Below are 16,010 nucleotides of genomic sequence, written 5' to 3' on the forward strand. Positions count from 1 at the left end.
CAGATGACAGTATATTGCTGACTGATACTGTAGTGTAAGTTCACCTTGACTGACTCAACATTTCCTATTAGTTTTGTTTCAGTGGAAGTGCCAGTATGTGTTCCCACTGTGTGCTGTGCTCCTTTCAGACAAGCGTACCGACAAGTCAGCAGTGTCGGGTGCTATCCGCATGCACATTAATGTCGAGATTAAAGGAGAAGAGACCGTCGCCCCGTATCATGTTCAGTACACTTGCCTCCATGAGGTAAGTTATTGTGTGAGAGTGTGTGTGTGTGTACAGTATGGAGTGTAAATTCTGCCTTAAATTCGAGCATGCCTTTGGCGTGCACTCAACGGCACGTAGCGTTGATAAATGTGACGGCTGAAATCTATCTGGCACGCCCTAGAAAATCAAAGGCTACAACCTTTTGTCAAATATAGGCTACATTAATAACATATCACAGTTACGTGCGTGCGCGTGTAATTTACTTGACTGATTGATATCTGTTCTCTGTTATAATAGAGCCATTCCACATGAAACAGGTTAATACCCTGTAAAGTTTGCTTTGCTCCAGTAAACTACTACATCAGACACAGTTCCATTACCCCTGACTGATGCAGACTATTAAACCACAGCCTTACTTGGGCTATTAGAACATGAAAATATCTGAACCTTGTCCAAGAAATGGCTGTATAGTTATTGTTGCGAGAAAAGGGCAATTGTTTCACAAAGCTAATTTAGAATGCAGCTTAATGTTGGCAGAGGGCTATGGTAATATCACATTTTAGCAGCATACCTGTAGCGCAGCAAGTTCAAGATAAACAATCTTGCCTTGTTATTGCTTTATGCACCCATACTGTATACTGTATAACACCTACAGTAGGGTTGACAATCATTAACTGGACCTTTGATTAGAAATGAGAGAAATACGTGCATGGTTTGCCCTTCCCTTAATAAGTGAATTAATTCAATAATGAATTAAAAATATCCAATATACACTAGTACAAGCGAGCTTGTACATCTGCTATTTTTGAACATTTGTGAAAAAAAAATACTGATTTAGAAGGCTTTTGTAGAATTGGCCTCAGGTCTTAATGGGTTAAACATGCATGCACACATCGCACGCACCACGCGCACGCACGCACGCACGCACACACACACACACACACACACACACACACACACACACACACACACACACACACACACACACACACACACACACACACACACACACTAACACACTAACACACAGCAATCATGTAGTACTCATTCATCCTTTGACATAATAACCTAAGAGCAGACCAATCACTTATATTATCCTTTCACTCTGTCCATTATAGTCTTTAAATCCTACTTCCAACGTCTGCTTTTTTACTCCTTTTGTTGCTTTTACTGTATCTCTCATATCCAATTCCTTCAACTCACCATTTTGCGGGTACAATGTTAGAGCAGAGTAGAACAAAACAGCTACTACGTGGCGTTGTGTTGTCTAAATATCATTACCCACCAGGAGTGACGTGAATAAACCATGCGAAAAGGCCTCACAATTATTTCATATCAAACTTCTTGGCGATGGCTCCATTAGTAGGCTACAGGTTGAGGATTTTATTCGCACTGGCAATTCCACCTCATTGCAATTATGTTGCATGATCGTTGCCTCGTTATAATGGCACTCGGTGCTCATAACACAAACAGCAGTTTAAATTAATGGGAATTATTCGCACAAAATAAACGCTCCCGTGTGTGTCTGGACCTTAACTACTTAAACACAGTATTATGGTTGACTGGAGTCCCTCAGGGCTCTATACTAGTGTCTTTTCTGTTATTATGGGGAAAGCTTTCCTTTTTTTACGCGCTGTGATCACGTCGATCTGCTATTCTCCGCGAAAGCTTTCGCCACAATACGGATGCTGAGGTTTAGCCTTTGCGTCTTTTTGTCAGTTACCTGCAGTACACCTCTGTGGTCCTCCTGTCCACCCCTCTGGGTTCTCCCTCTGTCCACCCCTCTGGGTTCTCCCTCTGTCCACCCCTCTGTCCACCCCTCTGTCCACCCCTCTGTCCACCCCTCTGTCCACCCCTCTGGGTTCTCCCTCTGGGTTCTCCTCCTGTCCACCCCTCTGTCCACCCCTCTGGGTTCTCCCTCTGTCCACCCCTCTGTCCACCCCTCTGGGTTCTCCTCCTGTCCACCCCTCTGTCCACCCCTCTGGGTTCTCCCTCTGGGTTCTCCTCCTGTCCACCCCTCTGTCCACCCCTCTGGGTTCTCCCTCTGTGTAGAACCTGTTCCATTACGTGACAGACATCCAGACCGGGGGCGTGGTGAAGATCCCTGATGCCAAGGGGGACGATGCGTGGAAGGTCTACTTTGAGGAGACTCCCCAGGAGATTGTGGACGAGTTCGCCATGCGATATGGAGTGGAGTCCATCTACCAGGCCATGACGTAAGTTCCTTTAATCTTGTTCCTTTAACCCATTTAGACCTGAGACCAGATTCTGAAAATGTCTTCTAAATCAGTTTTCTGAAAAACCCATGTTTCTATGTCAGTGGTTCTCAAATATTTTCATTTCAAGGACCCCCAAAAATTATATGTAATTGGCCGCCATCCCCCATCTCAAAATATGTTGTTCCAGGGACCACCGCAGAAGCAAAGATTTGAGTTAAAAACGATCGATCTGAAAGAATATACAGTATATTCAAAGATTTGTGCCACATTTTCAAAATCTTCAAAATTTGCAGATCTACAAGCTCATAGCGCGGCACTTGGTGTTTTGAGCATAACATAATGCTCAAAACACCAAAAGGGGTTCCCGTCCAGAATGGGTAACTGTTTTGGGCATATGAGATTTCTACTCGACAGAACTGTTTGTGCCTTCCCTTCTGTTCATTTATTGGCATTTTTGTTTGCAATCATGTACCTTTCTTCTTCCAGCCACTTTGCCTGCCTCTCGTCTAAGTACATGTGTCCGGGTGTGCCGGCGGTAATGAGCACCCTGCTGGCCAACATTAATGCCTACTACGCCCACACCACACAGGCAACCAACAATGTGTCTGCCTCCGACCGCTTTGCTGCGTCCAACTTCGGGGTGAGTCACTCCCGTCCTCTCACTTCTTGGTGACAGGCACAGAATCTAAGTAATTTGGCTGGTTTATTGTTTATCCTTCTCAGCCTGTTTCTATATTTATTATAAAAAAGTTTTTTTAATAATGCAAAAAAAGGCCCAGGCCGTAGCGTAACGGTCTGGGCACCGGACTGGTAATCCAGTCGCAGTGTGCCGCGGGTTCGACTCCCGGACCCGACACGGCCTTTACTGCATGTCTTCCCCCATCTCTCTCCCGTTTCCTGTCAGCCTACTGTCTGTCCCTTCAAAAATCAATAAAAGGCGTAAGCCGCAAAAAAAAAATTCTTTAATAATGCAAAAAAAACAACATGACCGGTTTTAATTGTTAAATTCGATTGTATATCGTTGCTGCACATTTTGTGTTTTTTGCCCTGCTTGATCATCCTACACCTACAGCGTCACACAAAAGCATTAAATATAGCAGATCCACAAGCTCGAAACACGTTTTTAGCTTGTAGATCTGCTACGTTTGCTGTTTTTTAGTTCGAATGCTCAAAAGTAACAGTTTTTGACATACCGGTATTAGGTTTTCACCCGACAGAAACGATATGATTCCATCAATCGTATTGATTTGAGACTTCAACTTCCCGTAGCCTCAATTATACACATTTCCTCCATCCTACGAAAATGAGATCTGATGGATACATTTTTAGTTATATTCACACTGATAATTCTACTGTGTAACAGTGTAGCCACCACAAGTGAAAGTCAGTTATATTTGTTGTATTAAAGTGTAGACACAAAAATGTGACGTGTTGCAAGCTTGTAGATCTGCGATTTTCATTATAGGGCTTAAAGGTATATTCAGTGATTTCACTTAATTCAAATATCACTTATTTTTTTGTTTTGTTGTGATAATCCTCCCTACTATAGAGTGTGCTGACCATATAAGGAGTTCCTCCCTGTCCCCAGTTAACCCCTGGGGGTCAAAAAACCTTAGGTTTCGTTTTTGACTCTCTATCCTGATTGGACGAAAGGCTGGGTCCCACAGCCAAAAACGAAACCTAAGGTTTTTTGAGTGAAATCACTGAATATACCTTTAAGTGTTTAATTCAAATGTATTTTTTCCCTTCCTAGAAATCTAGTGGAGGCAAAGTACAGATACAAAATTTGTTTCACTTGCCCATTAAAACCGGGAAATAGCTTTGGCTGTTCAAAAATAGCAGATATACAAGCTCCCAGCACATCACTTCGTGCCACGCTGCGAGCTTGTACATCTGCTATTTTGGAACATTTTTGAAAAATCTTGAAAGTATGAGAACTACTGTAACTGATTTAGAATGCATTTGTAGAATCAATGGGTCGAGTACAGTACAGTAAATGTACTGTGCTACTGTCCACACCCGTGCGTGTATTCTGCCTCTCTGGGTCTGATGTCATTCGTGTATCTCTGTGTTCTGCAGAAAGAGCGATTTGTGAAACTGCTCGACCAGCTCCACAACTCCCTGAGGATTGACCTGTCTATGTACCGGGTAATGTAGCTGTCCGTCTACAGTACCGTCTCATCCTTGATCTAATGTAGCTGTCCGTCTACAGTACCGTCTCATCCTTGATCTAATGTAGCTGTCCGTCTACAGTACCGTCTCATCCTTGATCTAATGTAGCTGTCCGTCTACAGTACCGTCTCATCCTTGATCTAATGTAGCTGTCCGTCTACAGTACCGTCTCATCCTTGATCTCAGAGAAGTGCAGTGATTATGCATGACATCTCAGTGCAGCTGCAGACCAGCTGAGACCTTTTTTTCTTTTTTTTAAACTCCTACTCTTTCCATGCCAGCATTCCCTGCTTTCAGTTTTTTTGTTTTTTTTCCTCCGTTGTCTGCCCTTGCTTTCTGGTGTAATGATATAGCGAGACCCAGCAGACAGATGTGTTAATTACTAAGACAGCTCCTCAAACACAGCTTCCAAATAACCCACCCAACAGCAAGTGGTGGGATCAATAAACGCCCCCCACACCCAATCTGTATGTGCAAACATAAATATCTGTATTATACTTTGTACACCACTGGTTCTCAAACTAATATATATTTGGCTGCGGACCCCCATCTGAAAATGTATGTTGTGCTAGAGACCCCCATACAAGATTTGTGTTTGGCAGACAGTATAGTATAGTATAGTATAGTATAGTATAGTATAGTATAGTATAGTATAGTATAGTATAGTATAGTATAGTATAGTATAGTAGCAGGTCGTTTCGAGGAAGCAATCTGAATGGTTGAAACAGCCTTCTAGTCGTGCTTAACTTACTAATGTAATGGAACACCTAATCAAAACATAGAAATCAGCTGCTCTGTTCTCCCAGAGCGCAGCCGACTGGGTTGCTAGGCTAGCGAGTTTCTTGGGACATTTGTGGTCGTAGTGGCTATATCTGTCATTAAAAAAATATGTTTTTAGCGAATATCTTAGTTTTAAGGGTAACTGTTGTATAATTGCAATATTACACTCCAGGAGTGCATTAATGACGGTAAAGCTCCCCCTCCTATAGTATAGTGGCTAAACTGATTTAGGGACACCCTGGAACCTTATCAATATCCATATATTAAAGGTTTTATGACATTCATTTTCATTTATTTTTATTTTTATGTTTTATTTTAGGTTTTATGACCTCAATTACACCCAAAAAACCTGAACTTTGAACATTCAGTGGATTTTCTGTGGTCTGAAGTTTTCTTTGGGGTTTGGAAGGCTTTTGAGCTACAATGAAAACAGGCAACACAGTGAAAACAGTGACATCTGCTGGCAAATCCCATTGACATATATGGGATTTGCAGGGTCTTACATCACTTACTGCCGGCAAATCAGAGCACCTGTTTGAGCCAGAAAACCCCAGATCACAGAAAATCTACTGAATGTTAAAAGTTCATGTTTTTTGGGTGCAATTGAGATTAGAAAACCTAAAAAAATAAGAACAATTCCAAAACCTTTTTTTTAATGTCACAATCCCTTTATATTGTCAATATAAGTAAATTAATATATGATAACCCTTCCACAGTAGTACAGTAGCTTTTGCATATTTTCCTACATAATGCTTAATTTGCATATTTAAATGTACAATTTCCGAAAATGTGTAATACAATAAATCATTGTCTTTGTGTAAGTAATCAACTGGGGAAGTTTCATGGTGATAACATGCACACACACACACACACACACACACACACACATACACACACACACACACACACACACACACACACACACACACACACACACACACACACACACACACACACACACACACACACACACACACACACACATACATACAAAATACAAACTCATGCACACATAATGGAGCAGGGTGATGTGCTTACATTGCTTTGTGTGTTGGACTCCAGAACAACTTCCCAGCCAGCAGTCCTGAGAGACTGCAGGACCTCAAATCCACTGTGGACCTCCTCACCAGCATCACCTTCTTCAGAATGAAGGTGATTCTCTCTCTCTCTCTCTCTCTCTCTCTCTCTCTCTCTCTCTCTCTCCCTCTCTCTCTCCTTTCTACTCTCCTTCTGTGCATTTTCCGTTTCCAGATTACTTTTATTTATGTCTTGACAGAAAGTAGGAAGAAGAAACATCTGCACACTATAGTTTCTAGAGCTCTATGTCTATGGTGGATTGTTATGAAACATAAACCTTGCCGACAGAAAGAGGATAATTCAAGCTTTCCGTATAGCTGTTTTTTTGCGGCTTTCGCCTTTATTTTATATTTGTTATAGAGGGACAGACAGTAGACTGAGTATCTATTAAAGCTCTCTCTCTCTCTTTGTGCCTCAGGTCCAGGAGCTGCAGTCTCCACCCAGAGCCAGCCAGGTGGTGAAGGACTGTGTGAAGGCATGCCTCAACTCCACCTACGAGTACATCTTCAACAACTGTCATGAGCTCTACAGCCGCGAGTACCAGACAGACCCTGTAAGTGTAAGACACGTGTGTGTGTGTGTGTGTGTGTGTGTGTGTGTGTGTGTGTGTGTGTGTGTGTGTGTGTGTGTGTGTGTGTGTGTGTGTGTGTGTGTGTGTGTGTGTGTGTGTGTGTGTGTGTGTGTGTGCGTGCGTGCGTGCGTGCGTGCGTGCGTGCGTGCGTGCGTGCGTGCGTGCGTGCGTGCGTGCGTGCGTGCGTGCGTGCGTGCGTGCGTGCGTGCGTGCGTGCGTGCGTGCGTGTGTGCGTGCTGTCAGTTCTTCTATTTATCAAGCCTGTCCTGGATTTCGACAAGGATTCTGTACCTCTTTCCCCCCCAATTCTCATTAAGTCACCAGCTACGTTTTCACTTTGAATAAAACATTGTTTTGTTTTGTAGACGTTTCTACCAGATTATTAGTCATGTTGAAACCCTGTGGTGCTAGGCTTTTCTACCCCGTCCCGTCCCCCCTGTCAACACTTGAAGTGGCAAGCCTGTTTATTATGGTTCGAGCAGCAAGAGTTGAATATATGCATGAATTTTACATTTTCTCTAAATACAAGCCACTTTGATCTCCGAACGAAATATTGTACTTTTTCCCACTACATTTGAAAACGTTGGTTACTAGTTACTTGTAGATTAGACTTTGTAGATTATTATTATTACAAAACATATATTTTTTAGTTGACATGGTGATGGTGTGTTCACATGGTGATGGTGTGTTCACATGGTGATGGTGTGTTCACGTGGTGATGGTGTGTTCACGTGGTGATGGTGTGTTCACGTGGTGATGGTGTGTTCACATGGTGATGGTGTGTTCACGTGGTGATGGTGTGTTCACATGGTGATGGTGTGTTCACGTGGTGATGGTGTGTTCACATGGTGATGGTGTGTTCACATGGTGATGGTGTGCTCATGTGGTGATGGTGTGCTCATGTGGTGATGGTGTGCTCATGTGGTGTGTTCTCAGGCCAAGCAGGGGGCTGTCCCTCCAGAGGAGCAGGGACCCAGCATCAAGAACCTGGATTTCTGGTCCAAACTCATCACCCTCATCGTCTCCATCATAGAAGAGGACAAGAACTCGTACACACCCTGCCTCAACCAGTATGTCTCTCTAGGTTGTATTTGTCTCTCTAGTCTCTCCCCCATTTACCACTTAAACCCTCTAGATGTAGACTTGGTAAACTGGACCTGAGTTGTCTTTGCACTTGGATGGCTGTTTTTCTTGGCCAAAAATAGCTGATCTTCAAGCTTACAATGCATTGTGGAAGTGGTTAATTGAATCGTATAGAACTGTACTTTATTTTTTTGACAAACCACTTTCTCATTGTGTTCTTTCTGTCTCGTTCACTCTCACAATCAAAACATCCCTCTCACTCTAATTCACTTTGCACCTAGCAAGCTCAGATTAACCCTTATTAGATTGTAATAACCCTCTTATTTTCGAACCCCATTAAACCTTCGCCCCTTTCCTCCCCATTAAGATTTCCCCAGGAGCTTAACGTGGGTAAAATCAGTGCTGAGGTCATGTGGAACCTGTTTGCTCAGGACATGAAGTATGCGATGGAGGGTGAGCATGCATTGATTATATAAACAATATTGACCAAGCCTGCACTTGACTACTGTGATGATGGTGTACATAATTCAACAAGACAAAGAGATTGCGTGCAGGTTAGATTTGAGGTCAATGCTTATAAATACATGCAGTGTGTAAAGTGATTGTAAATGGGCTAAAATAGCTTAACCCATTTTGGGTGGGAACCCCTTTTGGTGTTTCAAGCATTCTGTTATACTTTAGCTATTGAAAAATAGCAGATCTACAAGCTCATAGCGCGCCACCGAGTGGTGCGCTACGAGCTTGTAGGTCTGCTATTTTTGAAAGATCGTGAAAATATTTATTTCAGAAAACTGGAGGATTTAGAAGATTTCTTTTAAATGTTGAGGTCAGGCCTAAATAGCTTAAACGCCCTGGAATAATCAGCACCAATCATCTGCCTTTCATGTGTTGTATTTCCCCATGTACGCTCTCAGAGCATGAAAAGAACCGCCTGTGTAAGAGTGCCGATTACATGAACCTTCACTTCAAAGTCAAGTGGCTGTACAACGAGTACTGCAAAGACCTGGCCTTCTTCAAGAGCAGAGTACCTGAATACCCCGCGTGAGTTGTTTCTATGCCCATAATAACCAGGGTTACAACATGGGGGTCCATTTTCTTATTGCGGTATTTATGTCACTTTCTTTAGTGAATAACATTTTATTTTGTCCAATCGGTATGGTAGAGTAGCCTATGTTAATACAATATAACTTACAATATAATATATATAACTAACAATTGGGGCGGTTCTATTTGTCTCCCTGAGACATTTACATCCTGTGTAACAACATAGCCTTTGACACAATCCTGTTTCTGGTTTGTTTCCCCAGAGAGTGTAAACATTGGGGGTCACTCCAGATTTCACATTGAACATTCAGTATAGAATTACAATAATACATATACATGTAGATGCATATTATGGTGATATATGATTATAAGCTTCTCTCACACAGGTGGTTCGAGCCATTCGTCATACAGTGGTTGGATGAGAACGAGGAAGTGTCCCGAGACTTCCTGCACGGCGCTCTAGAGAGAGACAAAAAAGATGGGGTAAAATTATTTCCTCTTTTCTCTCCTCCTTAATGCCTTTTCACTGCTCTGGAACCACCGAGTCTCTGTTCTCATTCGGTTAGCTCAACTTATGTAATTCAGATAGCATTTTATGTAGAAATTGCACTCTATACTGTAGACTCTTTACTGTACAGTTGTTCTACTCCTTATGATTCTTGTAGCGGTGCCAGCCCACGGGAGAGAACTGCAGAGGGAATCTTGAAAAAACAAGAAAGTGGTCCACACAGAAAGTGGTCCATACACGCCAATAGCCAACGTTTCGGCGGTTAAGCCTTCATCAGGGAATGATGAAGGCTTAAAGGACCACTTCACCACTTTTCAACCTATCTTCATATAATAGGTCCTCACTAATAATCATGATTTTTGTAAAATAAATCTTGTTTAAAAAATAATCGGCCTAATGATGATGTCACTGGAAGACGGTTTCTAAACTGCCCACAGCCCTCCTATGAGACACAGACTGAGTAGAAGAAAATCGTGCAATTTTTTTCATGATTATTACTAGTGAGAACCTATTATATGAAGATAGGTTGAAAAGTGGTGAAGTGGTCCTTTAAGTGCCGAAACGTTGGATTCATTTGTCTAACCTGCTGCATCCTAATAAAGTATTGGTGTGTGCGGCCACTTTCTTGTTTTTTCAAGATTTCCTCTTTATGTATTACCATGTGTTGTTCTTGCTTACTGTAAATCGCTCTGGATTAAGAGCGTCTGCTAAAAGCCTAAATTATAAATTGTAATTGTAGTTAGGGTAGGGTAATACTAACAATAGCTAGGGCCTCATTTTATAAAAATGTGCATGGATTCCAAACTAAAAGTGTACAGCAGTGGTTCTCAAATGTTTTCATGCCAAGGACCCCCACATTGATATACATTTCAAGATTTTTCCAAAATGTTCAAAAATAGCAGATTTACAAGCTAACGGCATGGCACAAAGTTTATCTGCTATTTTTTAATACCAACGTATATAATATATGGATAAACACTGCAGTACAGGGAACAAACCTAATGTGTCAACATTTATCAGTCTTTAAAGGCCCAATTAGTGCAACTGACCTACAGTACCTGCTGTACAAGATAAATCTCATTAGTGCAAGTGTACTAATGGATATTATCTAGAGGAGACTCACTGCTCTGGCCACCACCATGAGTCTCCTTTACATAACGCTTACCACCATCAGTGTTGTGTCATAATTGTGTCACAACTGTGTGCATTTGCTGTATATCAATTTGTATGTTGCACATAACTAGCTGCTATTTGTTTGGTCAACATTGCCGCTGTCCATTTTCACCTTGGTGCTGAAACTCGGTTATGAGGTTATGCATGCACTGTGCACACAGCAGTGTGTTGTGTATTCAGTAATGTTAGTTCTGCCCACATGGCCTATTATCTAATATTCTTTTCAATGAATTCTTGTAGCCTAGAACTAGGCTGATAAACCCCTCCTCCCCTGAAAACATTTCATTCATTCTGCGAGAGTGAAAAGGTTGTTTTTTTTGCTCTTGTATAGCCCTAATTGATGCAGATGTATATATATATCGACGTCCGTGTCCTCCTGGCCCCCACAGTTCCAGGTGACGTCGGAGCACGCTCTGTTCTCCTGCTCCGTGGTGGATGTGTTCTCCCAGCTCAACCAGAGCTTCGAGATCATCAGGAAGCTGGAGTGTCCCGACCCACAGATCGTAGGGCACTACATGAAGCGCTTCGCCAAGGTACATGAAGATCATTTCAGCCATTCAAGTTGTTTTTTTGTCGTACGTTCAGATATTGAATACTGGGAAATTGTAGATCTATACACACAATCGTGTCCCTCACAGAGGTTTTTCATGTTATTTAAGGTGACTAAATAACTGTGTATTAATTGTAGTGTTTCCATCCTTTTCTTCTCCAGACCATCAGCAATGTGCTTGTGTCCTACGCTGACATCATCTCCAAGTGTTTCGCCAAGTACGTCACCATGGAGAAAGTGGTGAGTGGCCCGAGGCGTAACCCCATGTGTCCGAACTGAAGTCTGAATGACTCATGATGGCGTCACATTATTGACGTGTCCTCTCGTCTCCAGCCGTGCATTCTGATCAACAACATTCAACAGCTGAGGGTCCAGTTGGAGAAGATGTTTGAGGCCATGGGAGGAAAGGATGTGAGTGACTCACCTCTGTCCCCTCTGACGTCTGTACAGCACAGTGTGTGTGTGTGTGTGTGTGTGTGTGTGTGTGTGTGTGTGTGTGTGTGTGTGTGTGTGTGTGTGTGTGTGTGTGTGTGTGTGTGTGTGTGTGTGTGTGTGTGTGTGTGTGTGTGTGTGTGTGTGTGTGTGTGTGTGTGTTCGTTCCTGCCTCTCTGACCTCCTGTGCCGCATTGCTTTCTCATGCTGTGTTCAGACTACAGTAGCTGTGACAACAGCTATAAAACAGCCAGGCGTGTCCAACTACATTGCTGCAGATCGAGTCGCAAATGTTGCACAAGCTTCATGGTGTTAAAAAAACCCCATAAGGTTTAATAGCACATGGAAATGGCTAACGGCGGCTTGAATGAGTTTTTCCTGCCCTCTTTGTTACATAATCATACTGTACACTACAGTATGTCAATATACCCGTTGCAAATATGAAACCTATCAATTGAGCAAATATGTCCCAAGGTTCGCCTAAAATGTTATCAGAAACTATTTCTGGTTTCACTATAGGTAAGATAATTTACTGAGAAACTGCCATTGTACTGTAGCCTACTTGAGAACCACCAGAGACAGACAGACATGTCTGTAGCAGAGAATATTCAAATGCCCTAATCCTACACTATGTGCTTAATGTGAATTATATGAATATATGGCACAACAGCATGGTTGATTTCTCACCTATTAAATCACCTATTTATCACCTTGTATTAATTAAGTATAATAGATCGAAACACAGGCTTTGTTTCCTGCTCTCCACTTAATCAAACATGATGCTGGATGCAACAACAAGTAATCCATGCCCCTGTCGTCACTTAATTGTGAGTGCTTTTTAGGTTTTGGTGACGCATCGATCGGTGACACATCGATTTTGGTGTGAGTGCACTTTTCGAGTCCATCTGCTTGCTAGTGTCCTCTGCCACACTAGACTAGACAAACTCAGACCAGACTGTGTAAAACTGTGTGTGTGTGTGTGTGTGTGTGTGTGTGTGTGTGTGTGTGTGTGTGTGTGTGTGTGTTGTGTGTGTGTGTGTGTGTGTGTGTGTGTGTGTGTGTGTGTGTGTGTGTGTGTGTGTGTGTGTGTGTGTGTGTGTGTGTGCATGCGCGCTTCAGCTTTGTGTGGAGGCCAGTGACATCCTGAAGGACCTGCAGGTCAAACTCAACAACGTCATGGATGATCTCAGCAGAGTCTTTGCTGTCAGGTACGCACGCACGCATGCACATTTAACATCTTTATTTGCAAGAAACACAAACAATATGGCTGCACAAACTCAACTCAGCAACAAGTATTTCCAGATACACATCATGGATACAGGAAGCATTGCTTCCTCCATACTGTATATTGCAACTGCCAATTTTCACAGACACTGAACAGAATTTAGCCTATGCCTTAGCTCATGGCTTGGGCATTCCTGCAATCTGCAGGCCTCTCACAACTTGAATTGTCATTAGTGGTCAGCAGACCCCTTTTGACTTTCTGCTTCACAGAAATCTCTTCCCATAATCTTTCCTCTCTCTGTGGTTGCTCTAGTCTGTACTGCCAGAAACAATATCTGTGGACTGTTAGGAGCCACGATCGGGACTCCCTTAATAGCCCGCTGTCACCGCTTTGCCATTTTTTATTCATTCCTGAGAACTCCTTACGACTTACATGTACAATGGTAGAGCCAGAGTAATAACACTTTAGCAGTCCAAAGTACTGTAGGTATATACTAACTCAAATGACGGCCATTTTAGAAACTAGTCTCATAACACAAAATGGAAAGTTTCATTGGTCAAGAACCAGTGGTGTGTGTATAAGGAGACGTCAGTAGGCCCCCACGCAGGCTGGACACTGCGTGTCCCCGAACAGAGCAGCAGCATCTCTGTGAGGTCGGGGGAGCCCACTGCACCCGCGCCTCTTCTGACTTACTCCACGTTATTAGCCTACACTCCAGCAGAGCTGTTGGGGGCCGGGGCAAGTGTGTGCTATAGGAGCAGCCACCACCGGGCTGCTTTATTAGGCGGTTCTGACTTCCACAGCAACAAACTGTGCCATGTGTGGTTTTGTTCCCTGCAGCTTCCAATCTCAAATTGAGGAGAATGTGAAGCAAATGGGTGACATCTTGGGCCAAGTGAAGGGCACCGCCAACGTGGGCAATGCCAGCAGCGTGGCTCAGGACGCAGACAACGTCCTGCAACCCATCATGGAGTTCCTGGACAGCAAGTGAGGCCATCTGCCATTTTAACTGAGCGTTTTTCTGGGCTCTGCTTTCTGGCATCGCTTTGTATACACAAGGGACTTTTTATATAGAACCTCTCTCTCTCTCTCTCTCTCTATCTCTCTCGTCTCTTTCATGTTCTCTTCTCTTATTTCTCCCAGCTCCCTTAGTATCTACATTTCGCTGATGTAGTCTTCTCTTGGCAGCAGAACAGTCCCAATGTCTGTCGCTAATTATTCACCCCCCACCCTTCCTTCCTCCTCTCTCTGTCAGCCTGACGCTGTTTGCAAAGATCTGTGAGAAGACGGTGCTGAAGCGCGTGCTGAAAGAGCTGTGGAAGTTGGCCATGAACACCATGGAGAAGACCATTGTTCTGCCTCCACTCACTGATCAAACGGTGAGTGCACGAACATGTGCATTAGTACACGTGTAAAATATACATGCGACGCACGCACGCACGCACATTGACATTTCATGGACAGGCTACCTGTCACAGCAGAGAACACAATCTTGCAGCTGTTTGGCCTTTTTCTTTTGAAAGGCCAAACCACTAAAGGCACATTTATGGACTATTTGTCCACAGACATATCCGAGACCTGTGTCTGTGCGTCACTGGGGGCTGAGTGTCAGGTTGTCAAAGAAGGCTTGATCATTATTAAAAAATCACCCCCGTGGGGCGCCAGCTGCATGGCCAAGTGGTCCAGGCACATGCCACATATAGGCTTTGGCCTGACAGCGCGCCGCGTGTTTGAGTCCCATTCATGACGACCTTTGCTGCATCTCTCCCCTTCTCTCTCTCCCTCTTTCCTGTCCATCTTCACTTAATACTATATCAATAAAGGCAGAAAAAGTGAGGGGCACTCTTATCATCGTACATACATCATCCATTCATTGTCATTGGAAAATTAACTTTGTGTGTGACAAAAATTGCCGATTTGCTCGTCTACATATGACGTAAATTCTCCATTCATTGTCAATGCGAATTTAATGTTTGCGTACTATATGTAGTACAAAAATAGCCCGTCCGTGAAAAATGAAATACATTTATTACAAGATGTCTTTATATCAGCGCGATGATGTCGTGGAATAATTTCCCTAAACAGACATTCAAGTCTGTATAGACTTGGCTGGCCTATTACGTCATTTCGGAAAGCCATGCATTGGAGGGGCTGTAGCGCCCCTCAAAAAACAAATGTACTGTATTAGAGTATATACGTAGAGATAATGAGTTAACCCTCACATGCATACATACTGTACATACTCAGAGCCTGAGGATGGGTTGTGACTCAGGATGGAATTGCAGTTCATTTTTTGTGAGCAGAGAATTGCTGCGCTGCTCTGCATGAAGGAAAGAGACGGGATGAATATTTCATCTGTGTTGCTGATGACAACCACAGCAGGAAACCATGTTCCACAGCACACAGACACACACACGCACACGCACACACACACACACCCACACACACACACAACACACACACACCCACACACACACACACACACACCAACACGGCATCAAATCAAAGCATTGAGAAATGGAGGAGGGGGGAAGGACATGGAAAGGCAGGCATTTTGTGTGTGTGAAATTCAAGATGGCTCTCCTTCTGAGAGATGTGCACAGCATTGTCGTCAAATTGACGTGACATGACAGTTTTAACTGCATACGGTACATGTCCATTGCTTGAGCAGATCCAGGTGAAATCCTAATACGACAGAAAGGGGGAGAAAAGGAGTGCACCATTTCATTTGAACCTCAGCTCATGCTGCTATCCAACATGTCATTCTAATTATACTTAGAGATCCTTCAATAATACGTAAGTCAGTTGTTTACAAATTAATGAGTGAAATCTTCTGCCCCAGGATTCCTCTCCTTAAAACATACATTTTGGAAAGCAGCCTCTTTATTTTTTTATTTCTTTTGTGTAATTATATATATATATCTGTTCTTATTTGGGTTTATTTTTATTTAATAAGAAAGAGCTCATATCA

At 43.0% G+C, this 16,010-nt stretch overlaps 1 protein-coding gene across 1 annotated transcript in view; it reads left to right on the forward strand.

Annotated features, from left to right (window-relative positions):
- Nucleotides 1-16,010, forward strand: part of unc13a (unc-13 homolog A (C. elegans)) — a gene marked incomplete at both ends in the record, with an annotated part of 59,049 nt that overhangs the window by 31,943 nt on the left and 11,096 nt on the right. Inside the window, 16 exons of the mRNA XM_083766715.1 lie at nt 129-244; nt 2,258-2,421; nt 2,911-3,064; nt 4,504-4,572; nt 6,439-6,528; nt 6,872-7,006; nt 7,961-8,094; nt 8,475-8,560; nt 9,022-9,148; nt 9,538-9,634; nt 11,222-11,365; nt 11,545-11,622; nt 11,716-11,793; nt 12,934-13,022; nt 13,880-14,026; nt 14,295-14,418. Of these exons, the coding sequence (XP_083622841.1) occupies nt 129-244; nt 2,258-2,421; nt 2,911-3,064; nt 4,504-4,572; nt 6,439-6,528; nt 6,872-7,006; nt 7,961-8,094; nt 8,475-8,560; nt 9,022-9,148; nt 9,538-9,634; nt 11,222-11,365; nt 11,545-11,622; nt 11,716-11,793; nt 12,934-13,022; nt 13,880-14,026; nt 14,295-14,418 (1,832 nt within the window). The remainder of the gene's footprint in view (nt 1-128; nt 245-2,257; nt 2,422-2,910; nt 3,065-4,503; nt 4,573-6,438; nt 6,529-6,871; nt 7,007-7,960; nt 8,095-8,474; nt 8,561-9,021; nt 9,149-9,537; nt 9,635-11,221; nt 11,366-11,544; nt 11,623-11,715; nt 11,794-12,933; nt 13,023-13,879; nt 14,027-14,294; nt 14,419-16,010) is intronic.

Source organism: Protomyctophum parallelum (genome assembly GCF_964188405.1).
Source record: "Protomyctophum parallelum genome assembly, chromosome: 6".
In the NCBI taxonomy this organism is placed as follows: domain Eukaryota; kingdom Metazoa; phylum Chordata; class Actinopteri; order Myctophiformes; family Myctophidae; genus Protomyctophum; species Protomyctophum parallelum.